The 26,892-nt window shown below is 43.2% G+C and overlaps 1 protein-coding gene and 2 pseudogenes across 1 annotated transcript; all 3 read right to left on the bottom strand.

The window, feature by feature from the left end:
• Positions 1-758: 758 nt before the first annotated feature.
• LOC118797506 (SLAM family member 9-like) lies at positions 759-7,948 on the bottom strand. Its single transcript, XM_036556878.1, has 4 exons — positions 7,779-7,948; positions 7,190-7,389; positions 2,076-2,339; positions 759-889 (listed from the first exon to the last, which is right to left on the bottom strand). Exons 1-4 carry the CDS (start codon positions 7,946-7,948, stop codon positions 759-761), a joined length of 765 nt encoding a protein of 254 aa, XP_036412771.1.
• A 781-nt stretch (positions 7,949-8,729) lies between these two features.
• Positions 8,730-10,481, bottom strand: LOC118797507 (annotated as a pseudogene).
• A 12,284-nt stretch (positions 10,482-22,765) lies between these two features.
• Positions 22,766-24,193, bottom strand: LOC118797508 (annotated as a pseudogene).
• Between the last annotated feature and the right edge of the window lie 2,699 nt (positions 24,194-26,892).

The following is a 26,892-nucleotide window of genomic DNA, read 5'->3' on the forward strand; positions in this document are numbered from 1 at the left end:
TGTGTAGTGTAGTTTGACACATTTTGCTGTTCTTACAATCTTACAAGGTGAAAAGAAACAGGAATATAAGAATTTGTTTGTGTGAAAGAGCACGTCTGAAATTCTTTCTTATTCTTCATTCTACACCCTATAAATTCCCCTCTCTACCACTTTAATTTAACAACACTGAGCACATTAAGACTGGTAACAACACGTTTTACAAAGTCTATTTCTATAGAAATAATCAACTTTAGTGATTTATTACCTAAGTAGTCAAACTGTAAAGCATCATTGTGTCTTCAAATGTTTTTAATGTGTGCCTGGTAGACATTGAGGTTTTTTATGCTTATCAGTTCCTGTTGGTTTTCCTCAGTGGTTAGTGTCTCTGTCTGCTCTGTGCTTCTATTTTGACATATCGTATCATGCAGTGTTCACCAACAAAAAAGCACTGATAAACAGATCAGAATAGAGCAGAATATCTTTAGTGATTTTTGTTAATATATGCATAAACAGTTTTTACAAATGCATTTAAAAACATCTAAAAAAACATTTACTTACACAAGATACAGTGTTCTAGTGCATTCAGTCAGTTGACTTCTGAGAAGGTGCAACAATGATGCTAGAGGTCTGTACAGCTTGCAAAAAAGTGACATACTAGTATGAGAGAACAGTTAATCAGGTACAACTATACAGTAGAGTAGATTATAATCAGAGATTACAGAATAAAGTGCTTTGTAACCATAACAGATATAATTAACTATGTAACACCGTCCATGTCTTTAATATGATTTGGTCAGTCTTTCTCTGATGTGGACAATGATGACTGCAGACAGCATGAGAGTCAGAGTGATGGAATACAGCACAGTCTTCAGAAAACACACAGATACACCAGCAGAAGGAGACACTGAACCTGAAACACACACAGCAAAACCCACTGTTGTGTTAAATATGATGACCAGAAAGAAATAACAAACTAACAAAATAAGTAACTAAATAACGTGTTTCACTCTTCAGTTAATTCTCTATTATGTTCAGTTAAAATATCATATTTCTGTCATTTTCAAAGTAAAATCTTTTAAAAATCATAAATTTAACATACAGTCTTATGCAAAGTTTTTTCCCAGCCTGGAGACGAGATGGGGTGTGTGGAGTCAACACACCTTAGAAGAATGAATTATCTTCCCTGATCAAAGGTACTGATATGTGCCCTTGAGGGTACCACCCCAGTGACAAGAGGGCTACTGCCCCAGTGACAGTTTACTAACTTTTTCCTGAGAGTGCACTTTTGAGAATGCACACACTGGAGCAGCCAAACTTTTGCATACAAGTGTAAATATACAGGCACGTTAAATATTACACTAGTGGAGAGAATGCAGTGCTACTTTTATTTGAATAGACAACTGACATCCAGTGTAAATGGCTGTGAGGAAGCAGACTCAGAAACTTGTGAAGAATCCATGTGCAGATTTATTAACAACAGGCCAGTCCAGAACTCATGGTAAAAAAAGGCAAAGCAAAAAAAGTTGTAACAGAGAAATCAGCCCAAAAGGCCAGGCAGACAGAGCCAAAGGGACACAAAGCAAAAGCAGAGGTTCAAAATACCAGAAAGACAGACAAAAACTCAATAGTCAGACTCGAAAGAACTGGCAATACTTCACACAGACTGGCTGAATGGGAGCAGTATTTAAGGTGTGAATGATTTGGGATAAAAAGGTACGGGTGGCTTGATTTTGGGAACAGGGCTAGTACTCAGGAGAGGGAGACCTCTGGTGGCCAGTGAATTGCTGACAATGGCTCATTAACACAAGTTCAATAAATTTATTTTAGTGTAATTTTATCAGCCTCCTCTAAAAACTTCTGATAATCAAGATGGACACACTGTCTGCAATGAAATGTGATCAGGAGGAAGATGCTGAGTCTCTCAACAACACAGAAGAGCAGCAGCTGAGACCCACGACTGTTTCAATTAATGCATTTACTGCTTTTTTCATCATGTTAAACCTACAGTAGGCAGATCATGTTACTTCATTAATTGGGTGTATAGTAAAGATGATTTTAGAGGCAGTGTCTGTGTGTATCTGTGTTCACACCTTCACCTTCATCAGCACAGAGTCGTTTAAGTTCTCTCATCTCCAAAACATTCGTCTTCCAGCTGACTGGGTTGCTATGGTTACAGATGATGGTGCTGCCACTGACAGACAGGGAAAGGGGGACACCTCCAGGTGATGTCACTTCCTTCTCCTCACAGGTTTCCTTGTAACAGCTGGAGTTGATAGAGAGGTTATGACCTCTACAGGTGAGAGTGATGTTGCAGGTGTCTCTGCTTAGCTGGTGAGTCAGGACTGGAGCCTCCACTGGATCTGAGGTAGAAGATATACAGACCCATCACTGTAATGCTGACGGTTAGTCAGTGATAAATCACTCATCACAGATCACAGATCAGTAAAAGTCTTTCAGAACTGGTCAGTGTCTTTCAAAGTAGCCTAGATCTATCTGGACGCTGGTGATGGTGTTGATAATAGACATCAGACAGTAGCATCCATGCTTAGAAGTTTCCGTTTTCAGTGAGGGTCAAAACTAAACTTTGATTTCTTGAATGTTAAAATTAAAATCAGAAGCCAAACAAACAAAGAAGTCAGAAGATATTATACTGACCTGGTTCTCAGTAATGATTTTAATTGCAGTGAACACGTGTGGGTTCACTTGCCATTTTAGATATCAGATAAAATAGCTATAGTTGCATTGTAGACATTGGTATTCCTGGTTTCATTAACACGGAAAAGAAAGTTAGTAAGTTTTTTGTGTATAATGAAGCATTTCTGTAAGGAGTGGCTCCAGGGCTGCGGCGCTCCCGGCCACCAGAGGGAGACGACGCACACCTCCCAGGTCCAATCCAGCCTAACGTCCTACACCTGGGCAGAGGACTTTATAAGCGCAGAGAAGAAGACACACATTGTTGTGTCTTTGTCTCTTTGTGAGCCAACAGAAACGGCTGGTAATTTTGGTAAGAGGGCTGAGAGTTTTGCACTCCCCCTCACCTTTCAAGTTTCTCCAGCCTCCCCTCGAGGTTTCCTTCTCTGTTCTCATGAAAAAAAAAACAAAAACAAAAAACCTTCTTTCTGTTCTGTTTTTGTTCTGTTTCTGTTGGGAAAGTCATTTGTCTTTTTTCAGTTACTTAATTGTCTCTCGAATTCTGAGAAGTTTTACCCTGGCATCCTTTGTTTTTTTCCTACCTGACAAAAACAGGTTGCTTTACAAATTTGTTTTCAGGCAATCACATATAAGGGCGCTCCTTTCAGTAGTCTACACCATGGTTGTGGTGATGTAGCGGTAGAGCATACGAGCAGCACCAGAAGGGCCTGGGTTCGATCCCTGGACTGAACAGGTGCTGAAGTTCTTTAGTTCAGCCCATCCATCTGCTGTACATAAGCTTGGCACTTGGGTCCTGTGTCCCTAAAACCTGTGGTGGCTCACCAGGTAGGCCCTGGAATATAACTCAGACAGCCTGGGTTTTCATCCTTAGTCTGGTGAGCCATCCACTGTTACAATTTCACATTAAACCACTCTGAATTACTTTGTTTACATCTCAACAATTGAATCATGCAGAAAGTTTTATAAATCAGTGGAATTCCCCTGAAATCAGACCAAATAATTCTGTTCATAAAACACTCTACAATGCGGTGGCCTAAAATCTTAAGGTGAAAGTAGAAAAAAAAGTTTACATTTTAGCACTTACATTTTTGACAGATGTTAAATTTAATTTTAGCTTTTTAACCCGGAGACTGCAATTTGCGGGCAAAATTATAGGTCACTTCTAGTATTCATATCTTCAGAATGGTCTAAGCTACAGACATGATCCACATATCAGGACATTAAGACCCACCCCTAACTAGGGTGACGTCGTCATCAGCAGTGAGTAATTCGGCTTGGAAAATTACCCCAAATTACCCAATCAATTCTGATACTGTTGCCCTGCTTTTTACCCTTCAGATTCCAACAAAGCGTTAAAACAGTGACATGATTCACACATCAGATCACTCATCAGACTCTTTCATCCACCTGTGACCATCAGAAATCCAGCTCCAAATTCACCCAAACCCCACTCTCTACTGTTATACTACATTTCTGCTTTTAGCTTTCATATTATAAACAAAGGGTTAAAAATAGTGACATCAGATCACTCAGAGGATCCTGCCATCACTAGCCAGAGTGAGAGAGACCAGCTCTAACATCACAAAAACCAGAAATACAGCTCCAAACCCAGCCAGATCACTGTAAAACCTGCTATTAGCGCTCTGCTTTAGCCTTCATTTGGCAAAGAAGGGTTAAATATGAATTACACAATTTCTTCTAAATTGTAGCATAATGAATTGGTGATGATGTAAGAACAGTCATTCAGAGTGGTTTAATGTGAACTGGTTCATTGTAGAGAAACTCAGTCAGACTTGTTCACAGTGGTGGTGATGGGAACCAGACGTCTGAATAGTTTAATGACTCTAAAAGCCTCTTCACAGAAATCTATTACATTACATAGTTATGAATGCACTGCTTAATGCCCGAGATGTTTTGGCCTAAAACATAGTTCATGTTTCATGGTGGGAAGGTACATGCAGGGTGTTGTCAAATGTTCCTTAAAGAAAACATATTTTTTCTCATTTTATTATTTCATATGTGAAGTTGATGATGATTCATTTTATTATTTGACTGTCGTAAACATCACATATAAAAACTCAGAAGCTCACTGGTGGTTTTGGATAGTAAATCAAATGGCTATATTAGTGTTGTAGATATTCTGACCCCTGGTTCCTATCAGCACCACTGTAAAGAAGTCAGAGTCAGTAAGTGATTCATAATGAAGCATTTCACATCAAACCATCTGCAGGACTTTGTTTACATCACAACTTTTAATAATGAATTATGCAGAAATGTTGCATATGATTTGAGGTTCAGTACAGAACATGTGTCTGCATAAGGAGGAAACTAGCCTTTCACACAACACCCACATGTACCAGCAAGAAGCAGTTAATCATAAATTTGCAGAACTGAACAGAAAACAAAACAAAACTCAGTTTTGGTTTCACTAACAGACTCCACTGACCAAAAGTAAAGCGACGTGCATGAAATAAAATATTTGAGGATGTCCCTCTGAATTACTTGATCATGTCACAAACACTAATTATGAATTATGTAGAAATGTTGCATCTCTGATGCTTTTCCTCTCAGTTCTTCGCCCAAACTTAACTGAACTGTGAAAAGATTTCCATACAATTAAAAGGGAATTTTGTTGAACCATTATAATGTAATTAAATTTATGAAATTGAACTCAACTCATTTAAACTGATTTAGTAGTTGTTTGTTTAACTGATGCTCGTGCAACTTATCTTTCAAAGCACACCCAGCAATAGAGAATGTACATGAAATTAGCAAAAAAGTTCCTCTAACTCAAAATATTTCAGTAATGTGGGATATATTCACTTTAAGACTTAATTTGGGTGTCTGTCTCATGATAGCAGGTGGACATCCCAAGAGACTTAAAAACACAATTCATTCTCTTTTTTTTTTTGACTCGATTGACTTTGGCTTATTTAATGCTTGGAATACAGTCTTTTAAAGCTATTTCTTTAAATACATTGAGTAAAAAAATACAAAAAATGAGTAAATTCAATTAATGAGTAAGTTTCTAGTTTTAGAATGTACTTGAACACAATTTAGTGCCCTCCTGGGTTCACATTTGGGCAGAGGCCTTGGGGAATCCCCTAGTGGAAAGTCTGAGCATGAGGTGACACTCAGGCCTACAGATGCACATTTCTGTGAAGTTTACCTCCGTGGGTTTTTTTTACTAGCATTACTAAACAGATGTTTTAATTTCATGTCTGTTTCTCAACACACTGTGTTAAAAAGCCTGCAGTTCAGTGATTACTTAAGCTGAATCAACAACTACTATGTAATTGCTACTTCACTACTATGTAACTGCTGTTTTACTACTTTGTAACTACTATGTTACTATGATGTACTGTGTAACTGCTATGAATCATTCAGTGATTTACCAAGAAACTAATTTGTACATTTTGTAAGACATGAAAATGAGGAACTGAAGTGTGGACCCCCACACTGTACTGTGACTATTTCTGTATGAAATACAGTATCAGGGAGGGACTCAGAGGAAGATGTGCATTTTAATTGATAACTGATGCTATGGATTTAATATTCTTTCTCTCTCTGTTGAGGTTTGCCTCTAGTGTTTTTGTTTTTTTTTCCACTAGCATAGACAGAGTTCTTCATTTTTGATTTTGTATCAGTCTAAATTCTTTTTACATTTAATGCTGCTGCACATTGGGAACGCCACAACATGCCTCACCTGAAAGTAAAACGAGTTGTTTTTTTATGATGGTGTCCAGATTGTTGCAGACATTTGGTGTCAATGTGTGGTGGTGCTGAGCAACTACCAGCAAAGTTCAATTTCTCATTACAGCCCAGTCTTTATTAACCTCTTACTTTACAACTGGAAAACAGCCAATGTGTGCAGAGTTAGTGAGATAATACCAAACAAGATGCATTTACTAAATTATTTAATATGTTTTTTGCTATTAAATTTATACTAAAAGTGTGTCTAAATGTTGGACTTGGGTCCCTTTTACTTTTATGGGCCAGGATATAGGCTCAATTGAATTCCAGGCACAGACCTTGCCTATATTTGACTTGATGAGAGCTCAAAGATGTGAGCAAATATAAACAAATAATAGTAATAAAATACATATTCTTAACAGACATAGTTGGTGTTAATGTAAGTTAAGATATAGATGAGCAGATTTGTGGTTCAGTGGCCGCACAAGGAGGAAACTAGCCTTTCACACAAGAACACTTACATGCACCAGCAAGAAGCTGTTAATCACACATCTGCAGAGCTGAACGGAAAAATAAAAACAAAACAAAACAAGACACAAAAGAGCTCACTTTAACTAAACATTGGTTTCACTAACTTAATCTTTCTCTTTGAGGTTCAAACTCCACTGAGCAAAAGTAAAATGACCATGAATCAAGGGAAATATGTGCGAGGATGAGGAAACCCCAGATGATGAAGAAACAGAGAAAAAAAAGATTTTGCGCGTGGTTAAATTAAAAACAGATAAAAGTACAGCATCTTAATAACAGCAGTGTTGTGTCAGGACTGCATGTTTATTTTCACTGACTGATTTTCTATAAGACTTACCCAACACAGAGAGTCTGTACTCAGCAACAACTCTGACTTTATTACCAGATGCTTTTGCTTCATACAGTCCACTATCATTCTTCTGTAAGTTCTTCAGTGTCAGACTGTAGGTTTCCTCATTGAACTCCACTCTGCTTTTGTAATGGGAATAGAGTGTACTATCTTTATATTTCTTATTATATTTTAGAACATTATAAGCTCTGTTAAAAACCCAGAATAAGCCATGAAACTCTGGGACAGGATGCTGTATGTCCAGTTGAACAGAACTTCCAAAAAGTCCAAACACATCAATGGACACTATAGAGAGAGAGACAGATTAGAAAATATTAGAAATGTTTTATCGTGATTGCCTTTTCATACTTTGTTACAGTGTGGCATGTTAATGACAAATATACGGTATAGAGGTTTTATAATTTAATTTATACAAAGAGGGCAAATGTATTTAGACACTTTTGTTTTTAAAATTAAGTGTAGTTCTAGTTTATATATCCACTTCAACTTCACACATTATTTGACTCTATGTATAAATATAAAGAAAAATATGTAATCCCAAGCATAAACAAAGATGTTTTGCAAATGCAGACCACACCTTGGTAAATGAGAGGAGGGGAACTCAGGAATTTTGGGCTGGAGTTCAGTACGGTTTCTGTGGGTCATGAGAAGGCCGACCCCCAAAAACTCCAGATTAGAAGGAGGCCAGCCATAGCCGCAAGCTTGCCAGAGGTCTTGGATTTGAGTTCGTAAGCTTGCAAAGGCCATCATCCGAGCAGTTGAACCGTGTGATCGGGGAGCCCTTGGCGAGTAGCAGAAGAAGCTGCTCTTATTCTGAAAGAATGAGCAAAAAAATCGCTCTGGAGGGTAACTGGATAATGAGAGAACTAGGTGTTTTAGAGTTTGTGGAACCAGCAACGGGAGACCACAGAGCTTGTTTCTGTGATGAAGAGTGGGTCTGATTGCTGGAGTAGCTGTGCCAGAGGTTCATATGGGCTGAGATAAGAGTTGATTTTAAACAAGTACAGAGGAATGCTTTTACCAAATTTGGTTTGTTTTGCTTTGATATTATAGATCATAGTGTCTGAGTTTAACATGGTTAGATCTGATAAGCAGGGATGAGCAGGTTTGAAGGTTTCTGTTTGAGCTGTATATTCTGAACATCTCAGGAATCCGAAGAATGCAAGGAGAAAAAGGGCTTCTAATGTAGCGGATAAATCTTTGGGGAAGAGACCAGCACGGAGTGTCTGAATGCAGTGTTGGAGGATGTCAGAGGTTAAGTGCAGCTAAAGTGGTGGAAGGCGAGGTTCGTTTCTTTGGATTCCTTTTAGTAAAAGTATGAACTGAGATGATTAGCCATGGTGGTGATCCCAGCTAAATAGACACTTAAGGTAGAAGAGTGAATGGCTAGAAGTGAACTGGTAAATGTGAGGAAAGCCGCTGTCATTGAAAGATTGTCTGAAGGGAATGGTGGTGTGGAGTGCGTGAAAACACTGGAAAGATTTCCATCCAGACCAATAGGTTGACAGGGTGCAAGGGGCACCCACACTTAAGATTGTTTCTTGAGCTTAGAGGAGGAGCTGAAAGAACTGCTGGTCAGTTGGAGGATGGACTCTGAATATGGAGGAGTCGGCATAAGATGCTTGAGGTGCTAAGGCTTTGAATTTCTAAAATTGAAACCGTGAGAGAGAGTCAGCAATAGCATTCGAATGGCCTGGGATGTGAATGGCTTGAAGAATGAATTGATTGTTGGATTGAGTGCCAAGTTAGGTGACGTAGGAATGGCATGAGTGTTAGGGATTAAGAATTGTCCTTTGTTGATTATATGAACAACTGCAAAGTTGTCGGAGTGGATGAGGATCACTCATCTTGTCCATTTATGTCCCCAAAGGAGTGCAGCAATGATGACCGGGTAGTATTCCCACAAGGCAGAGGGATCGCCTGATTCAAGGGAAAGCAAAGCAAACTCCGAAGGCCTAAAAGAAGCGAACCAGTGGCCACCATAGAAGCTGCTGAAGCCTATCGAGGGAGTTGCATTGGTGAATAGTTACAGATCTTCAGGGACTAAGATAGCGTCTTCATAGAAGAAAGAGATGCCTTTCCAGTGCTGCAGGTGGAAGAGCCAGAAGCTGAGTTCCGAGATACATGCATTCATCCAAGGAGAGGCAGTGTTGGAGTGTGCGAACCAAGGAGGCAATGCTGAGGAGGTGGGAGATAAAAGAGCATCATTGAGGTATTATTTGAATTACATAATTGAGATGCCCAAGAAGAGAGAGGAGCTGGAGCTTCGAGCAACGGGGCTGCAGCACAAATTCTGATAGGGTGGTAGTAAGGCATTCCAGTTTATCGGGTGGAAGGGAAGCCTGGAACAAGACTGAGTCTAGCTGAATGCCAAGGAACTAGATGGGCCCATTGTCTTCTCAGGAGAGAAGGGGATACTGAGACGCTGAAATGCAGAGGAGAGGGTACAAAGGCCATACACAAGTGGAGAGGAAGGGGAGACCACCACAAGGAAGTCATCAAGTAGGTGGAGCACGTAGGGTAGTCTGCAAATGTTCAGCAGGATCCAACACAAGGCTTCAGCCAGGGTGTCAAAAATTTTGGGGCTGCTCCTGCCTTCCCAGGAAACTCCAAACAGATGCCAAAAGTTGGGGTGCAGAGGAAGGATCTCAAAATTAGAGATGATGTCAGCCTTGGCAAGTCAAGCTCCATGGCCAGCCTGTTTGATGAGCAACATAGCATTATCCACGGTAGCATAGTGGATAGAGAAATCAGAGCTTGGCACGAGGCTGTTGATGGATGGTTCTGAGGAGCCATGAGGGGCAGACAAATTGATGATGAGGCGTTTCTTGCCAGAGTATTTACAAGTGACAATGCTGATACGATTGACATGATAAGTGGAGAAGCGAGGAGAAGTGAAAGGGCCAATCATGAAACCTTCTTAAACTTCTTTGGCCAAAAGGGAAGACCCGACATCAGGCTCAGACAGAGTGGAAAGGAGGTTGTGACATGAAAGGGAAGAGGCAGGAAGCACAATGAGTCCTGGAGAAAAGCTGAAGATAAGGCCATCTAGCAAATAAGAGATAAAGGAATGATCAGAACGGAGGGAGAGGTCAGCAGCGAGAGCAGAGACACTGACAGGGGTAGAAAGATGCTGGAGTAGTCATTTGGGCCCAAACTTAGGAGGGCAATGAGGGCATCCAGATCTGGAATGAGCTTGGCCACAATGAGAACAGACATGGAGCAACTTGCATGAAGAAAAAAAAAAACATAAAACATCCAGCGGAGTTGAAATTATTACAGACCATCCAGCCCCCAAAGAAAAGAAGACACCGCCCACGGCTGTCGCAGGAACTGGAAGTCATAAAGATAAGGGCGGGGGCCACAGTGGGAGCAGAAGGTACAGCAGGGTGGGGAGTGGGAGAGGGTGGAGCAGTCCGACCAGCGAATACGCGACAGTAGAGCTAAAGATCCAGGGAGCCCTACTATGTAGAAATGTTCCACTGCTGAAGACGGGCTGCTGTGCGGGCTGAGAACAGACAGTGGTAATCATAGAAACCCAACCCTCCAAATCGAACGGCGAGGTCCAAGACGATGGAAAGATGGTCATCTAGCTCCGGACGCCTGAATAGGTAGGCCGAACAGAGAAATGTTGCCGATATCAATGGTGCAGGGAGCACCAGAGGCAGCTGACAGGTGAAGCAATGAGGGGAGACTGACGTCCGCACCTTGGAGGATCCGCATACGCAGGATGGAAGAGACGAGAGGCAGTTTGAAGAGGTGAGCATCACTGGGCGGGACAGCAGGAGGAGCAGTGTAGAGGGGGTGAGGTGGGGCCGTGGCTGAGCTAGCAGTGACTGCAACCGGAGGCCTGGAACAGGATGAGAAAATGAGCAAGAAGGGAATGCCAGGAAAGACTGAGGAAATGGTATGAAGAAAAAGGGGAGGGGCTGGGATGATGAGGGAGTGGGGAGGGATGATAAAAGAAGGGGCTGGGATGATAAAGGAAGAAGCTGAGGAGGAGAAGAAGAAGAAAGAGGCATAGCCAAAGGTAGGGCAGAAAAAGGCTGGGAAAAAATAGAGGGAGAGAATCCAGAAAAAACAGAAGAAGCAAGGCATGCAATGGGGCAAACAAAGTGTTGGCTGGGCCAGCAGCAGAGGCAAGCTGCCTGGGAGCAGGACCGGGACATCCAGCAGAGGATGCCATTTCTCCAGAGGAGGTGTCTGGGGAGTCGGTGATCACGCGTGGGGAAGGCGACGTGGTCAGGCTGCACTAGAGCAGCAGAAGGCAGGCGTCATTTATTCCCGAGAGACTGCACATACAGGGAGAAAAGAGTTGCCTCTTTTCGAAAGGAATTTCGCCCTTCCTTAAGGACTTTCTGCAGTTTAGCCACAGTCCAATCAGAGATAGAGGGAGATCTCAATTTAGAGTTGGAAGGGCGCAGAAGTGCCAGAGCCGTGGGAGCCATGAGAACAATGGGAGCTCTGGGCTGGAGCAGGCGGGGGAGCCGTTTGGGGAACGTCAGCTTCTTCGGGAGCCGCTGCGCGCCGTACAAGAGCTGCCATGGTGAGATGAGGAGCCAGAGGAAGCTGAGGCAGCAGGCATGTTATGACGGATTTGAGCCTGGGTGCAGGACGCGTGGATTCTAGGGAGGAAAGATGCTGGCTTTCAGAAGCAACAATGTCGAGATCCATGACGAGACGATAGCAGGTGAGTAGCATAAAGCTGGATCGGAGTGAAATTTCATCTCGAGAAAACAAAAGAGGAGTGGTCTTTATAAGAAGCTGGAATTGAGGAAGAGTTTTAGGTGTGGTCTTTCCTTTAGTTATGTCATAACTCCATTAAAAAAAATTTAACTGATAGTAAAAGACATTTTTAAACAATATATAACATACATTCAATTCTCGATATTAATACTGCACAAAAATAAAAAAAAATCAACTGGTATCGCCTATACCGTCGTAATCAAAAGTTTGGGCATCTCTAGTCAAATTACATGTTTTGTTGATTTTTCTAAGTGAAAATAAGTTAAAAGAACCCCTACAGAGAACACACTTCTGCATGTTTTAATACACAGGTTTTTTACAGTTTATTTGCTGAATTTAACATATTGGGGGAAAAACACATAAAATGAGCCCTGTGCAAGAGTGATGTTGAGTTCTATATATTTTTTAATATGTTAAACTCAAATAAAATAAACTAATAAAATAAAAAATTTAAAATTGCACTAAAATTAGCAGAAAAATACCTAATTAAGCTTGCGATTGCAAAAAGTGAATGCACGTTTCCTCTCACTGTAGCTTCATATATTTAATTGCAATAAAAAGTATATCCAGTGTTTTAGAGGAGTAATAATGTGCTGTATTACATCATATATGCCTACATGTAGTGCTAGTTTAAAGTAAACAGTAAATCTATGTTTAAGCTGGAGCTGTTTGTGCAGCTATAAACTCAGCAGGCTGAGTGAACAACAGCAGGACTAAATTCAGTAAACAAAGCAATCAAATTTTACATACATGAGATTAAATAGTTTGTAGTCTAGTCTGACACATTTTGTTGTTTAAACAATCTTGTAAAGTGAAACATCTCAGAGTTGGATCGTAGGATTGTTCGGTTAAAACTAATCATAGGCTGTTATTCAGTTTAGTCAGGTCAGCTGTATTAACAGTGTGGAGAATTAAACCAATAATCACTTATTTTACAGATCAACTCAAAAATATAGATTATCATACAGTTTAAAGTGATGAAGGTCAGAGAATTGTTTACCTGTGACTGAGGTCAGAGTGGAGAGAAAAAAGATCAGCTGTAGCATCATCGCCATTACAGAGTGTGAAAAACTTCCTCTTTAACAGTGAAGGAGGAAGTTCTGAAAGACCCCCTCACTGCCTCAGAGAGGGATTCTAATTTTCTGATGTTCATGCAGACATCATTAGGACATAATATGACAGAATATTCTACACTGAAAAAGTTACTTATTACAGTTTACTTTGATATCATTAAGACCGAAATACAAACATTCATTCTTTATTTTTCATGCTCTACACTAACCACATTATGACCAAGGGCAGCAGCTTAACAGAGTGTAGTTAAATAGAACTAATCACCTTCAATGATCATCCATAATTAACTGAACTGTAAAGCATCAATGTCTTCATATTGTGCTGTAATGACACACCTATCATTTCCTGTGGGTTTTCCTCTGCGGTTAGTCTAGTTTCTCATTTATCTCTCTGTTTGTCCTGTACTTTGATAAAAGATGCATTATTTTTTTTTTTTAAAGACAAAAAATAAAATGACATCTGGAAAATGCCATAATATGCCGTTCATATATAACATAAAATGTATTCCAAAATACTGTAACAACAGAAGAAGAAAACTCAGGAGACTCCATGATTCTGTTGCAAGAAGAGGTTTTTTCTTGTTTGTTTTTTTTTTTTTTTTTTTAACCACATCAACAGAAAAGAACATACAGACAGAAACGCAGCAGAGGTCACAACGGGCCACACACTTCACCATGATGGTTACTTGCCCTCACATACAAAACCCACACCCCCTGACACAGACTAACACAAACAACACAGACACATACCAATAACTAACAAACAACAACGTTAAACAAGACAAATAGTCCCTTTGTTTCAGAGGTTGCCCCCACCAAGAGCCTTTGCATGTGGCTGTCTGCATAGCCGCACCTCCAGTGTCTCTCGGAGCCAGCGCCAACCAGTACAATACCTGTTGGAGTATTTCTAGAACTGCTGATTTCCAGAGATTTTCACATACAATAGTCTCGAGAGTTTATTCAGAATAGTGTGATAAAGCAAAAAATGAAGAGCATGTCAGGTTCCACTTCTGTCAGCCAAATTATATCAGAAATGTGTGTGTGTGTGTGTGTGTGTGTGTATTATATATATATATATATATATATATATACACACACAGACATTTCTGATATCATTTGAAAATGCCTGTTGTCCTTTACATTGTATGTAAATTTCAAGATGAATGGACTAACAGAAATGACCCAAAATGACTTGGAAAAAATATAATGTATTATATATAATAATGTACACAAGTTAATGGTTTCAAAATAATTTTCAATGCCATTTTGAAAAGTCTAAATCTTTAATGCAGCTTTGAGTTAGCTACTGCAGAAATCTTTACTTCAAATTTTTTCTTCAGTTTAAGTTCCAATTTAGCCTTGAGAATGTCAATTTCAGTCTTATGTTGCTCATACACTCCAGCTTAAAGGTCCACTAGAACCTCCACTTAAAATGTGCTTTCTTTGAGGCATCACTGATTAAACAGTCTTCATGAAAAGAGCAGGTTTATCTTTAGCAATATTTGTGAACATATGCATGAACAGTAATTACAAATGCATTTAAATACATCTAATAAAACATTTATAAAAACAACATAAAATATTCTAGTACATTCAATTAACTGATTTCTGAGAAGCTACAACAGTGATGCTTAAAGGCTGTGCACTACAGCTTTCAAAAACACAGTGATAACAGCCTGTTAGATACAGCTATACAGTAGATTATTATGTAACTATGATGACTGCAGACAGCATGAGGGTCAGAATGATGGGATACAGCACAGTCTTCAGCAAACACACTGATACACCAGCAGAGGGAGACACTGAACCTGAAACACACACAACAAAAACCACTTTTTGTCTAAATTCTTTTCACATTTAATGCTGCTGCACATTTGGAACGCCACGACATGCATAACCTGAAAATTAAAATGAGTTGTTTTTTATGATAGTGTCCAGATTGGTGCAGACAATTTCTTGTTACAGCCAAGTCTTTATTCACCTCTTACTTTACAAATGAAAAAAAACAGCCAATGTGTGCAGAGTTAGTGACATGAAAACAAACATGATACATTTATTAAGTGTTTTGCTATTAAATTTATATGAAAAGTGTGTCTAAATGCTGGACTTGGGTCCCTTTACTTTTATGGGAGGGCCAGGACACCTCCAGCTCCCCTCAGTTGAATCCCTGGCACAGACCTTGCCTATATTCCACTTGATGAGAGCTCAAAGATGTGACCTAAAATAAACAAATAATAGTAATAAAATACACATACTTTACAGACATGCAGTTCGTGTTAATATAAGTAGAGATGTAATTGACAGAATAAGTTCTAGTGTTTGCTAAACAGATATGTGGTTCAGTGGCTGCATAAGGAGGAAACTAGTCTTTTACACAACAACACTTACATGCACCAGTGAGAAGCTGTTAATCACATATTTGCAGAACTGGACAGAAAAATACAAAACAAGACACAAAAGAGCTCACTTTAACTAAACATTGGTTTGACTAACTTAATCTTTCTCTGTGAGGTTCAAACTCCACTGAGCAAAAATAAAGTGACCATGAATAAAGTAAAATATGTGAGGGGGAGGATGAGGAAAGCTCAGATGATGAAGAAACAGAGAAAGAGGCTGTAGGATGTTATGCTATGCAGTTACAAAAGAGTTAAAAATATTTTAAAAAAAGTATCTGTTACCATATGATATCTGCCCCACATAAATGTATTGAGGTTAAAAAAATCAACTTGTGTTTCAGCCTTCAGAGAAACTCGATATTATGCATGGTAAAATAAAGACGATAAAAAAAATAAGACTTTCCCGACACAGAGAGTCTGTACTCAGCAACAACTCTGACTTTATTACCAGATGCTTTTGCTTCATATAGTCCACTATCAGTCTTCTGTAAGTTCTTCAGTGTCAGACTGTAGGTTTCCTCATTGAACTCCGCTCTGCCTCTGTAATGGGAATAGAATGTATTATCTTGATATTTTTTATTATATTTTAGAACATTATAAGCTCTGTTAAAAACCCAGAATAATTCAAGAAACTCTGGTGCAGAATGTCCAGTTGAACAGAACTTCCAAACAGTCCAAACACATCAATGGACACTGTAGAGAGAGAAAAAGATTAGAAAATATTAGAAATTTGCCTTTTCATACTTTGTTACAGTGTGGTATGTTAATGACTGAATTATAAAACCTCTATACTGTATATTAATTTATACAAAGAGGGCAAATGTATTCAGACACTTTTGTTAATATTAAGTATAGTTCTAGTTTATATGTCCACTTCAACTTTACACATATAATGTCTGTTGACTCTCTATGTATAAATATAAAGAAACATCTTTAACCCCAAGCATAAACAAAGATGCTTTGCGAATGCAGACCATGCCTTGGTAAATGAGAGGAGGGGAAGTCAGGAATTTTGGGCTGGAGTTTCTGTAGGTCACGAGAAGGCCGACCCCCCCTGTATATTAAAGATCAAGTGCAGGCGTTGACAAGGTGGAGGAGAAAGGGGAGGAGGTGGGGTGGGAAATTTCGTCACGTGAAGGAGGAGTGAAGACTTGTATTTATAGGAAGCTGGAATTGAGAAGGAGGAGTTTTAGGCGTGGTCTTTCCTCAAACTTCAGTTATGTCAAAACTCTAGTTTGCAAGTGCAGACCACGCCTTGGTAAATGAGATAATGAGAGGAGGGGAATTTTGGGCTGGAGTTCAGTAAGGCTTCTGGGGGTCACAAGAAGGCCAACCCCCAAAAACTCCAGATTAGTTCCATTCGTGTGCTTGGCGGAGGTCCTGGATTTGATTTTGTATGTAGCCGTGGTAAGCTTGCAAAGACCATCGTCCAAGCAGTCGAACCGTGTGATCAGGGAGCCCTTGGCCAGTAGCAGAAGAAGCTGCTCCAATTCTGAAGGAATGAGCAGAAAATCGCTCTGGAGGGTAACTGGATAATAAGAGAACTAGGCGTAAGAGTTTGTGGAACCAGCGACGGGAGACCACAGAGCCGATTTCTGTGATGAAGAGTGGGTCTGATTGCTGGGCATTTTGAGAGAACCTAAGTTGGAGTAGCTGTGCCAGAGGGTCATATGGGCTGAGATAAGAGTTAATTTTAGACAAGTACAGAGGAATGCTTTTACCAAATTGTTTTGTTTTGCTGTGTTTGATATTATAGATCATAGTATCGGGGTTTAACATGGTTAAGTCTGATAGGCAGGGTTGTCAAGCAGGGTTGAAGGTTTCTGTCTGAGCTCAGGAATCCAGAAAAAGTGAGAAGAAAAAGGGCTTTTAATGTAGCGGATAAATCTTTGGGGAAGAGACCAACATGGAGTGTCTGAATGCAGTGGTGGAGGATGTCAGAGGTTAAGGGCAGCTGGTGTGGTGGAAGGTGAGGTTCGTTTCTTTGGACTTCTTTTAGTAAAAGTATGATCTGAGGGTGGTTAGCCATGGTGTGTTGGGTTCCATTGATGAGTTTTCTAAAGAAATTAATCCCAGCTAAATAGACTCTTAAGGTGGAAGAGCGAATGGCTAGATGCGAACTAGCAAATGTGAGGAAAGCCGCTGTCATTGAAAGATTGTCTGAAGGGAACAGGATGCTGTGGAGTGCATGAAAGTGCAGAAAAGATTTCCATCCAGACCAGTAGGTCGCCTCACAGCAAGAATGGCCTGGGTTTGATTCCCGGCCGGGCGACCAGGGTCATTTCTGTGTGGAGTTTGCATGTTCTCCCTGTGTCTGCATGGGTTTCCTCCGGGTACTCCGGTTTCCTCCCACAGTCCAAAGACATGCAGTCAGGCCAACTGGACATGCTAAATTGCCCCTAGGTGTGAGTGTGTGTGAGAATGTGTATGTCTGTCTGTCTGCCCTGCGATGGACTGGTGACCTGTCTAGGGTGTATCCTGCCTTCCACCCAATGACAGCTGGGATAGGCTCCAGCACCCCACCGCGACCCAGAAGGATAAGCGGTTTAGATGATGGATGGATGGATGGATGGACCCAGTAGGTTGACAGGGTATGAGGGGCACCCACACTTAAGATTGTTTCTTGAGCTTGGAGGAGGAGCTGAAAGAACTACTGGTCAGTTGGAGGATGGAGTCCGAATATGGAGGAGTCAGCGTAGGATGCTTGAGGTGCCAAGGCTTTGAATTTCTGAAATTGAAAACGAGAGAGGAGAGTCAGCAATAGCAGGGTGAATTGCTGGTGTCAGCAATTCACTATCTGGCCACCAGAGGTCTCACTCTCTCGAGCACTAGCCCTGTTCCCAAAATCAAACCGCCTGTGCCTTATCTCCTTAAACGGTCACACCTTAAATACTCTGCCCATTCAGCCAGTCAGTGGGAAGTATTGCCAGTTTCTTTGAGTCTGACTACTGAGCGTTTGTTTTGTCTGTCTTACTGGTGTTTTGAAGCTCTGCCTGATCTATTGGAATCTGCTTTTGCCTTTTGTCCCTTTTGCTCTGCTCTGCCTGGCATTTTGGACTGATTTCTCTGTTACCACCTTTTTTGCTTTGCCTTTTGACATCAAGTTTTGGACTGCCCTTTTGTCCATAAATCTGCACATGGATCCTTCTCAAGTTTCTGAGTCTGCTACGTCACACCTGGGATGTGAATGGCTTGAAGAATAAATTGATGTTGGATTGAGTGCCAAGTAAGGCAATGTAGGAATGGCATGAGTGTTAGGGATTTAGAACGTCCTTTGTTAATTATATGAACAACTGTGGAGTTGTCACAGTGGATGAGGATCACTTGTTCTGTCCATTCATGTCCCCAAAGGGTGACCGGGTAGTATTCCCACAAGGCAAGGAATTGCCAAGGAGTAGCGAACCACTGACCACCATAGAAGTCACCGAAGCCTATCGAAGGAGCTGTATCAGTGAATAGTTACAGATCTTCAGGGAGTAAGACAGCGTCTTCATAGAAGAAAGAGATGCTGTTCCAGTGCTGGAGGAGGAAGAGCCGGAAGCGGAGTTACGAGATACATGCATCATCCAAGGAGAGGCAGTGTTGGAGTGAGCAAACCAAGGAGGCAATGCAGAGGAGGTGGGAGATAAAAGAGCATCCTTGAGGTATTATTTGAATTGCATAATTGAGATGCCCAAGAAGAGAGAGGAGCTGGAGCTTCAAGCAACAAAGCTGCAGAACAAATTCTGACAGAGTGGTAGTAAGGCACTACAGCTTATTGGGTGGAAGGGAAGCCTGGAACAAGACTGAGTCTAGCTGAATGCCAAGGAACTAGATGGGCCCATTGTCTTCTCAGGAGAGAAGGGGACACTGAGATGCTGAAATGCAGAGGAGAGGGTACAAAGGCCATACGCAGGTGGGGAGGAAGGGGAGACCACCACAAGGAAGTCATCAAGTAGGTGGAGCACGTAGGGTAGTCTGCAAACGTTCAGCAGGATCCAACACAAGGCTTCAGCCAGGGTGTCGAAAATTTTGGGGCTGAACAAAACCTGCCTTCCCAGCAAACTCCTAACAAAAATTGGGGTGCAGAGGAAGGATTTTAAAACCCGAGACAATGTCAGCCTTGGCAAGCCAAACTCCACGGCCAGCCTGCTTGATGAGCGATATAGCCTTATCCACGGTATCATAGAGGAGAGAGAAATCAGAGCTTGGCACAAGGCTGTTGATAGATGGTTCTGAGAAGCCTTGAGGGGCAGATAAATTGAGTGGGGGAGCCTTGGGAGGAACGGCAGCTTGTTTGGGAGCCGCTGCTTGCCGTACGAGAACTGCCGTAATGAGATGTGGATCCAGAGGAAGCTGAGGCAGCAGGTGTGTTAGGAACCGCAATGACGGACTTGAGCCTGGGTGCAGGACACGCAGATTCCTGAGAAAAAATGTGCTGGCTTTCACCAAAGAGGTCATCGTCAGAAGCAACAATGTCAAGGTCCATGATGAGATGATGGCAGGTTCATAGCACAAGGCTGGGTCAGTGCCGGTGAGCCCTGTGCAAAAGTGATTTTGAGTTCTATATTTTTTTTTCAATATGTTAAACTCAAATAAAATAAAATAAAAAAATTTTGCACTTAAATTAGCAGAAAAATGCCAAATTAAACTTGCAATTGCAAAAAGTGTCTGAATGCATGTTTCCTCTCACTGTAGCTTCATGTTTTTAATTGCAAGAAAAAGTATTTCCAGTGTTTAGAGGTAATAATGTGCTGTATTACGTCATATATATGGCTACATGTAATGCTAATTTAAAGTATTAAACTAGTAAACAGTAAATCTCTGTTTAAGCTGGAGCTGGTTGTGCAGATACAAACTCAGCAGGCTGAGTGAGAAACAGAGCAGGACTAAATTCAGTAAACAAACCAATCAAATATTACATACATGACATTAAATAGTCAAGTCAAGTCAAATTTATTTGTATAGTGCTTTTTACAACTGATGTTGTCACAAAGCAGCTTCACAGAAATCCATTTAGGACAAAGTTTCAACATGAAATGTAAATCCTCCAGGTGAGCAAGCCAGTGGCGACAGTGGCAAGGAAAAACTCCCTCAGAGCTGAGGAAGAAACCTTGGGAGGAACCAAGGCTCACAAGGGGGGACCCATCCTCCTCTGGTCAAACTACCTACAAAAATTATTATATTACTAATATTAATAGTAGTAGTAGTAGTAGTAGTAGTAGTAGTAGTAGTAGTAGTAGTTAGGAGTCCACTTCAGTGTAGAGTGGGCAGCCAGTCCAAGGCAGGTTGCGGTAGCTGGGCAAGTGGCGGTGACTGGGTTGTGGGCAACTGGTCTGAAGCGGGTAGCCAGAGAGCTCTACAGACAATCATCCAGCAGTGTCCGGCCGGACAGGTGGGCAGTCGTTTTCTCTGAAAAAAGGTAGGGAGATGGAGTTAGTTTTGTTCTGTATGGGTGTATGTATAATAATATGTAAAACATTTCCAGAGTGTGGCTAACGACTCCGGCAGATCTGACTATAACAGCTTAACTAAAAGGAGAGAAACCAAAAGGGCACACAGATACGGGAGCACCCTGAGACAATTTGGCATCCCTCCGCTCCACCGTCCACAAACCTGAGTGATCGCGTGCGAGCGGCGGGACGACAGCACCAGCGTCTCAGTTTACTATAATTCCCTGTGTCCATGGACCCCTGGTTCTGCTGCCTTTATCCAAGGGGAAACATTAACTACCAAAAGCTAAACTAAACAAGTGAGTTTTCAGCCTAGATTTGAAGATTGCGACTGAGTCTGAGTCCCGAACATTTTCTGGAAGATCATTCCAGAGTTTGGGGGCTTTATAAGAAAAGGTTCTTCCCCCAGATGAAGCCTTCTGAATTCTGGGAACTATTAAAAAGCCAGCACTCTGTGATCTGAGTAATCGTGGTGGCTCGTAATGGGAAATGAGGTCTTGTAGGTACTCAGGAGCGAGCCCATGTAAGGCTTTGTACGTCAATAAAAGCATTTTGTAATCAAGGGTTTGCAAATGCAGACCACGCCTTGGTAAGTTATATAATGTTAGGAGGGGAACTCTGAGGAAAATTTGGGCTGGAGTTCGGTACGGCCTCTGTGGATCGCGAGAGGGCCGAGCCCCCTATCAAGATTGAGTGCAGGCGTGGGACGAGGTGGAGGAGAAGGGGAGGAGGAGGGGTGCGAAATTTCGTCACGAGTGGGAGGAGTGAAGGAGTGGTATTTATAGGAAGCTGAAATTAGGAAGAAGGAGTTTAGGCGTGGTCTTTCCTCAAACTTCAGTTATGCCATAACTCCATTTTGCGAGTGCAGACCACGCCTTGGTAAGTTAGATAATGTTAGGAGGGGAACTCTGAGGAAAATTTGGGCTGGAGTTCAGTACGGCCTCTGTGGATCACGAGAGGGCCGACCCCCAAAAATTCCGGAGTAGATGGAGGCCAGCTGTTCGTGAGCTTGGTGGAGGTCCTGGATTTGCGTGCGTATGTAGCCATGGTAAGCTTGCGAGGACCATCGTCCGAGTAGTTGGACCATATGGTCGGGGAGCTCTTGGCGAGTAGCAGAAGAAGCTGCTCCGATTCTGAAGGAATGAGCAGAAAATTGTTCCGGAGGGTAACCGGATAATGAAAGAACTAGGCGTAAGAGTTTGTGGAACCAGCGACGGGAGACCACGGAGCCGGTTTCTGTAATGAAAAGTGGGTCTGATTGTTGGGCGTTTTGAGAGAGTCTGAGTTGGAGTAGCTGTGCCAGAGGTTCATATGGGCTCAGATAAGAGTTGATTTTAAATAAGTACAAAGGAATGCTTTTACCAAACTGGTTTGTTTTGCTGTGTTTGATGTTGTAGACCATGGTGTCTGAGTTTAACATGGTTAAGTCTGATAGGCAGGGATGTAGAGCAGGGTTGAAAGCTTCTGTTTGAGCCGTATATTCTGAGCATCTCAGGAATCCAAAAAAAGCGAGGAGGAACAGGGCTTCTAATGTAGTGGATAGTTCTTTGGGGAAGAGACCAGCACGGAGTGTCTGAATGCAGTGGTGGAGTATGTCAGAGGTTAAGGGCAGCTGGCGTGGTGGAAGGCGAGGTTCATTTCTTTGGATTCCTTTTAGTAAAAGTATAATCTGAGGGTGGTTAGCTGTTGTGTGTTAGGTTTCGTTGATAAGCTTTGTAAAGAAATTGATCCCGGCTAAATAGACTTTTAAGGTGGAAGAGCGAATGGCTAAATATGAACTGGCAAATGTGAGGTAAGCAGCTGTCGTTGACAGATTGTCTGAAGGGAACAGGATGCTGTGGAGTGCGTGGAAGCGCTGGAAAGATTTCCATCCGGACCAATAGGTCGACAGGGTACGAGGGGCAACTGCGCTTAAGATTATTTCTTGAGCTTGGAGGAGGAGCTGAAAGAACTGCTGGTCAGTTGGAGGATTTAGTCTGAAAATGGAGAAATTGGTGTCGGATGAGGCTCTGCTTGAGGTACCAAGGCTTTGAATTTCTGAAATTGAAAATGAGAGAGAGAATCAGCAATAGCATTTGAATGGCCTGGGATGTGAATGGCTCGAAGAATAAATTGATGTTTGATTGAGTGCCAAGTCAGGCGACGTAAGAATGGCATGAGTGTTAGGGATTTAGATCGTCCTTTGTTTATCATATGAACAACATCAGAGTTGTTGGAGTGGATAAGGATCACTCATCATGTCCATTCGTGTCCCCAAAGGAGTGCGGCTATGACGACCGGGTAGAGTTCTCACAAGGCAGAGGAATCGCCTGATTCAAATGAAAGCGAAGCAAACTCCGGAGGCCATTGAGAAGCGAACCAGCGGCCACCATAGAAGCCGCCGAAGCCTATCGAGGGAGCAGCATCAGTGAATAGTTGCAGATCTTCAGGGACTAGGATAGCGTCTTCGTAGAAGAAAGAGATGCCATTCCAGTGCTGGAGGAGGAAGAGCCAGAAGCGGAGTTCCGAGATACATGCGTCATCCAAGGAGAGGCGGTGTTGAAGTGAGGGAACCGAGGAGGCTATGCTGAGGAGGTGGGAGATAAAAGAGCGACCTTGAGGTATTATTTGAATTGCATAATTGAGATGCCCAAGAAGAGAGAGGAGCAGGAGCTTCGAGCATCGAGGCTGCAGCACAAATTCTGACAGGGCAGTAGCAATGTGATCCAGCTTATCGGGTGGAAGGGAAGCCTGGAACAAGACTGAGTCCAGCTGAATGCCAAGGAACTCAAGAGAGGTAGATGGACCCAATGTCTTCTCTGGAGAGAGGGGGATACCAAGACGCTGAAATGCAGAGGAGAGGGTACGGAGGCCATACGCAGGTGGGGAGGAAGGGGGGACTGCCACGAGGAAGTCATCGAGGAGGTGAAGCACGTAGGGTAGTCTGCAAACATTCAGCAAGATCCAACACAAGGCTTCAGCCAGAGTGTCAAAAATCTTGGGGCTGCTTTTGCATCCGAAGGCGAGTCGAACTGCAAAGTAAAATCTGCCATCCCAGCAAACTCCGAACAGATGCCAAAAATCAGGGTGCAGAGGGAGGACCTTAAAAGCCGAGACAATGTCCCCCTTGGCGAGCCAAGCTCCACGGCCGGCCTGCTTGATGAGCGATATAGCATTGTCCACGGTAGCGTAGTGAAGAGAGAAATCAGAGCTAGGCACGAGGCTGTTGATTGATGGTTCTGAAGAGCCATGAGGGGCAGACAAATCAATGATGAGGCGTTTCTTGCTGGAGTATTTACGAGTGGCGACGCCAATAGGATTGACACGATAGGTGGAGAAGGGAGCAGAAGCGAAAGGGACGATCATGAAACCTTCTTAAACTTCCTTGGCTAAAAGGGAAGACACAACATCAGGCTCGGACAGAGCGGAGAGGAGGTTGCGACATGAAAGGGATGAGGCAGGAAGCACAGCGTGTCCTGGAATAAAAGCCAAAGATGAGGCCATCTAGCAAATACGAGACGAAAGAATGATCAGGATGGAGGGAGAGGTCAGCAGCGAGAGCAGGGACATTGACGGGGGTAGAAAGATGCCGAAGTAGTCATTTGGGCCCAAACTTAGGAGGGTGAAGGGGACATCCCGATCTAGAATGAGCCTGGCCACAATGAGAGCAGACGTGGAGGAACTTGCACGAAGAAGAAAAACAACCAGCGGAGTTGAAATTATTGCAAACCATCCATCCCCCGAGGAAAAGCAAACACCGCCCGCGGCTATCGCGGGAACTGGAAGTCGTAAAGATAGGGGCGGGGGCTGCCGTAGGAGCTGAGGGTACGGCAGTGTGGGGAGCGGGAGGGGGCGAGCAACGAGATTGCAGGAGGAAGCGGGGTGAGACGGGCAACCGCAGAGCTCACGGGAGAGAGCAGTATGACCAGCAAAAACACGACAGTAGAGCTCAAGGTCCAGGTAGCCCCAATATGTAGACATGTTCCACTGCTGAAGACGGGCAGATGCATGGACCGTAGAAACCCGACCCTCCAAATCGAACGGCGAGGTCCAAGATGATAGAAAGATAGTCATCCAGCTCCTGACGCCGCGATCGGAAGGCTGAACAGAGTACATCACGGTAGATGGAAAAAGCGAGTGCGAACTCAGGAGCGGTGAAGACCTTAGAGGTGCGAGGATCGGCACACTTGAGGGTGAGAGAAACGTCGCCGGCGTCAATGGTACGGGGAGCACCGGAGGCAGCGGATGGGTGAAGTAATGAAGGGAGACTGACGTCCGCACCTTGGAGGATCCGCACACGCAGAGCAGAAGAGACGAGAGGTGGATTGAAGAGGCGGGCCTCGCTGGGTGGGACAGCAGGAGGAGCGGTGTAGAGGGAAAACGAGGAGTCGCGAGGAGGGGCCGAGGCTGGGCTGGCAGTGACTGCGACTGGAGACCTGAGATGGGATGAGAAAACGAGGCAGAAGGGCAAGCAGGGAATGTCATAAAAGAAGGAGGAAATGGGTACGAAGAAAAGGGGAGGGGCTGGGATGATGAGGGAACAGGGAGGGATGATGAAGGGAAGGGGGAGGGATGATAAAGGGAAGGGATGGGATGATAAGGGGAGGGGATGGGATGATAGGGGGAGGGGTTGGGATGATAAGGGGAGGGGTTGGGATGATAAAGGGAGGGGTTGGGATGACAAAGGGAGGGGTCGGGATGATAAAGGAGGAAGCTGAGAAGAAGGAAGAGACATATCCAAAGGTGGGGCAGAAAAAGGCTGGGAAAATATAGGGGAGGAGAGTCGAGAAAAAACAGAAGCAAGGCATGCAATGGGGGCGACGACAGTGCTGGCTGGGCCAGCAACGAAGGCAGGCTGCCTGGTAGCGGGTCCGGGACATCCAGCAGAGGGCAGCACATCAGACGAGGGGGTGTCCGGGGAGTCGGTGACGTCATCACGTGCCGGGGCCGTGGGGAAGGTGACGCGATCAGGCTGCGTCTTAGCAGCGGAAGGCTGGCACTGTTTACTCCCGAGAGACTGCACGTACAGGGAGAAAAGCTCTGCCTTAGGGGCCGTGCGGGCGAAAGGAACGTGCCGGTCCCTAAGGACCTTCTGCAGTTTAGCAACGGTCCAATCGGAGATAGACGGAGGTCTAGATTTAGAGCAGGAGGGGCGCGGGAGCGCCGGATCCGGGGGAGTCGCGGGAATCCTCGGCTCTCGACGGCCGCGTCGCGTGCGCGGAGACTGCGCCGGAGCGGGCGGGGGATCCGGGGGCGAACCCTCTATAGTGATGAAGTTCAGAGAATTATTTACCTGTGACTGAGGTCAGAGTGGAGAGAAAAAAGTGTATGTATATATGCATATAAACACACACTATATTGCCAAAAGTATTCACTCATCTGCCTTCACACGCATATGAACTTCAGTGACATCCCATTCTTAATCCATAGGGGTTAATATGATATCAGCCCACCCTTTGCAGCTATAACAGGCTTTCCACAAGGTTTGGAGTGTGTTTATGGGAATTTTTGACCATTCTTCCAGAAGCGCATTTGTGAGGTCAGACACTGATGTTGGATGAGAAGGCCTGGCTCTCAGTGTCTGCTCTAATTCATCCCAAAGGTGTTCTATCGGGTTGAGGTCAGGACTCTGTACAGGTAAGTCAAGTTCTTCCCCACGTTTTCACTGCTCAGGAGTCCAGTTTGCATTGCGCTTGGTGATGTAAGGCTTGGATGCAGCTGCTCGGCCATGGAAACCCATTCCATGAAGCTCTCTATGCTGTTCTTGAGCTAATCTGATGGCCACATGAAGTTTGGAGGTCTGTACCGATTGACTCTGCAGAAAGTTGCCGACCTCTGCGCACTATGCGCCTCAGCATCTGCTCTGTCATTTTTCGTGGTCAAACTACTTTGTGCCTGAGTTGCTGTCGTTCCCGAAGAAATTTCACGACTGGACTTGTCGTACAGGTGGCATCCTATCACAGTACCACGCTGGAATTCACTGAGCTCCTGAGAGCGACCCATTTTTTCACAAATGTTTGTAGAAGCAGTCTGCATGCCTAGGTGCTTGGTTTTATACATCTGAT

This window comes from Colossoma macropomum, unplaced genomic scaffold, assembly GCF_904425465.1.
Source record: "Colossoma macropomum unplaced genomic scaffold, Colossoma_macropomum, whole genome shotgun sequence".
Lineage (NCBI taxonomy): Eukaryota > Metazoa > Chordata > Actinopteri > Characiformes > Serrasalmidae > Colossoma > Colossoma macropomum.

Bases quoted from the DNA above. Each gene is read 5' to 3' on its own strand.
- LOC118797506 (XM_036556878.1), bottom strand. From the start codon at position 7,948: ATGGCCTTTGCAAGCTTACGAACTCAAATCCAAGACCTCTGGCAAGCT. The intron at 2,340-7,189 runs GTAAGTCTTATA...CTTCTACCTCAG, and splicing joins GTACAGACTCTCTGTGTTGG to ATCCAGTGGAGGCTCCAGTC. The intron at 890-2,075 runs GTGAAGGTGTGA...TGTGTGTTTCAG, and splicing joins ACGACTCTGTGCTGATGAAG to GTTCAGTGTCTCCTTCTGCT.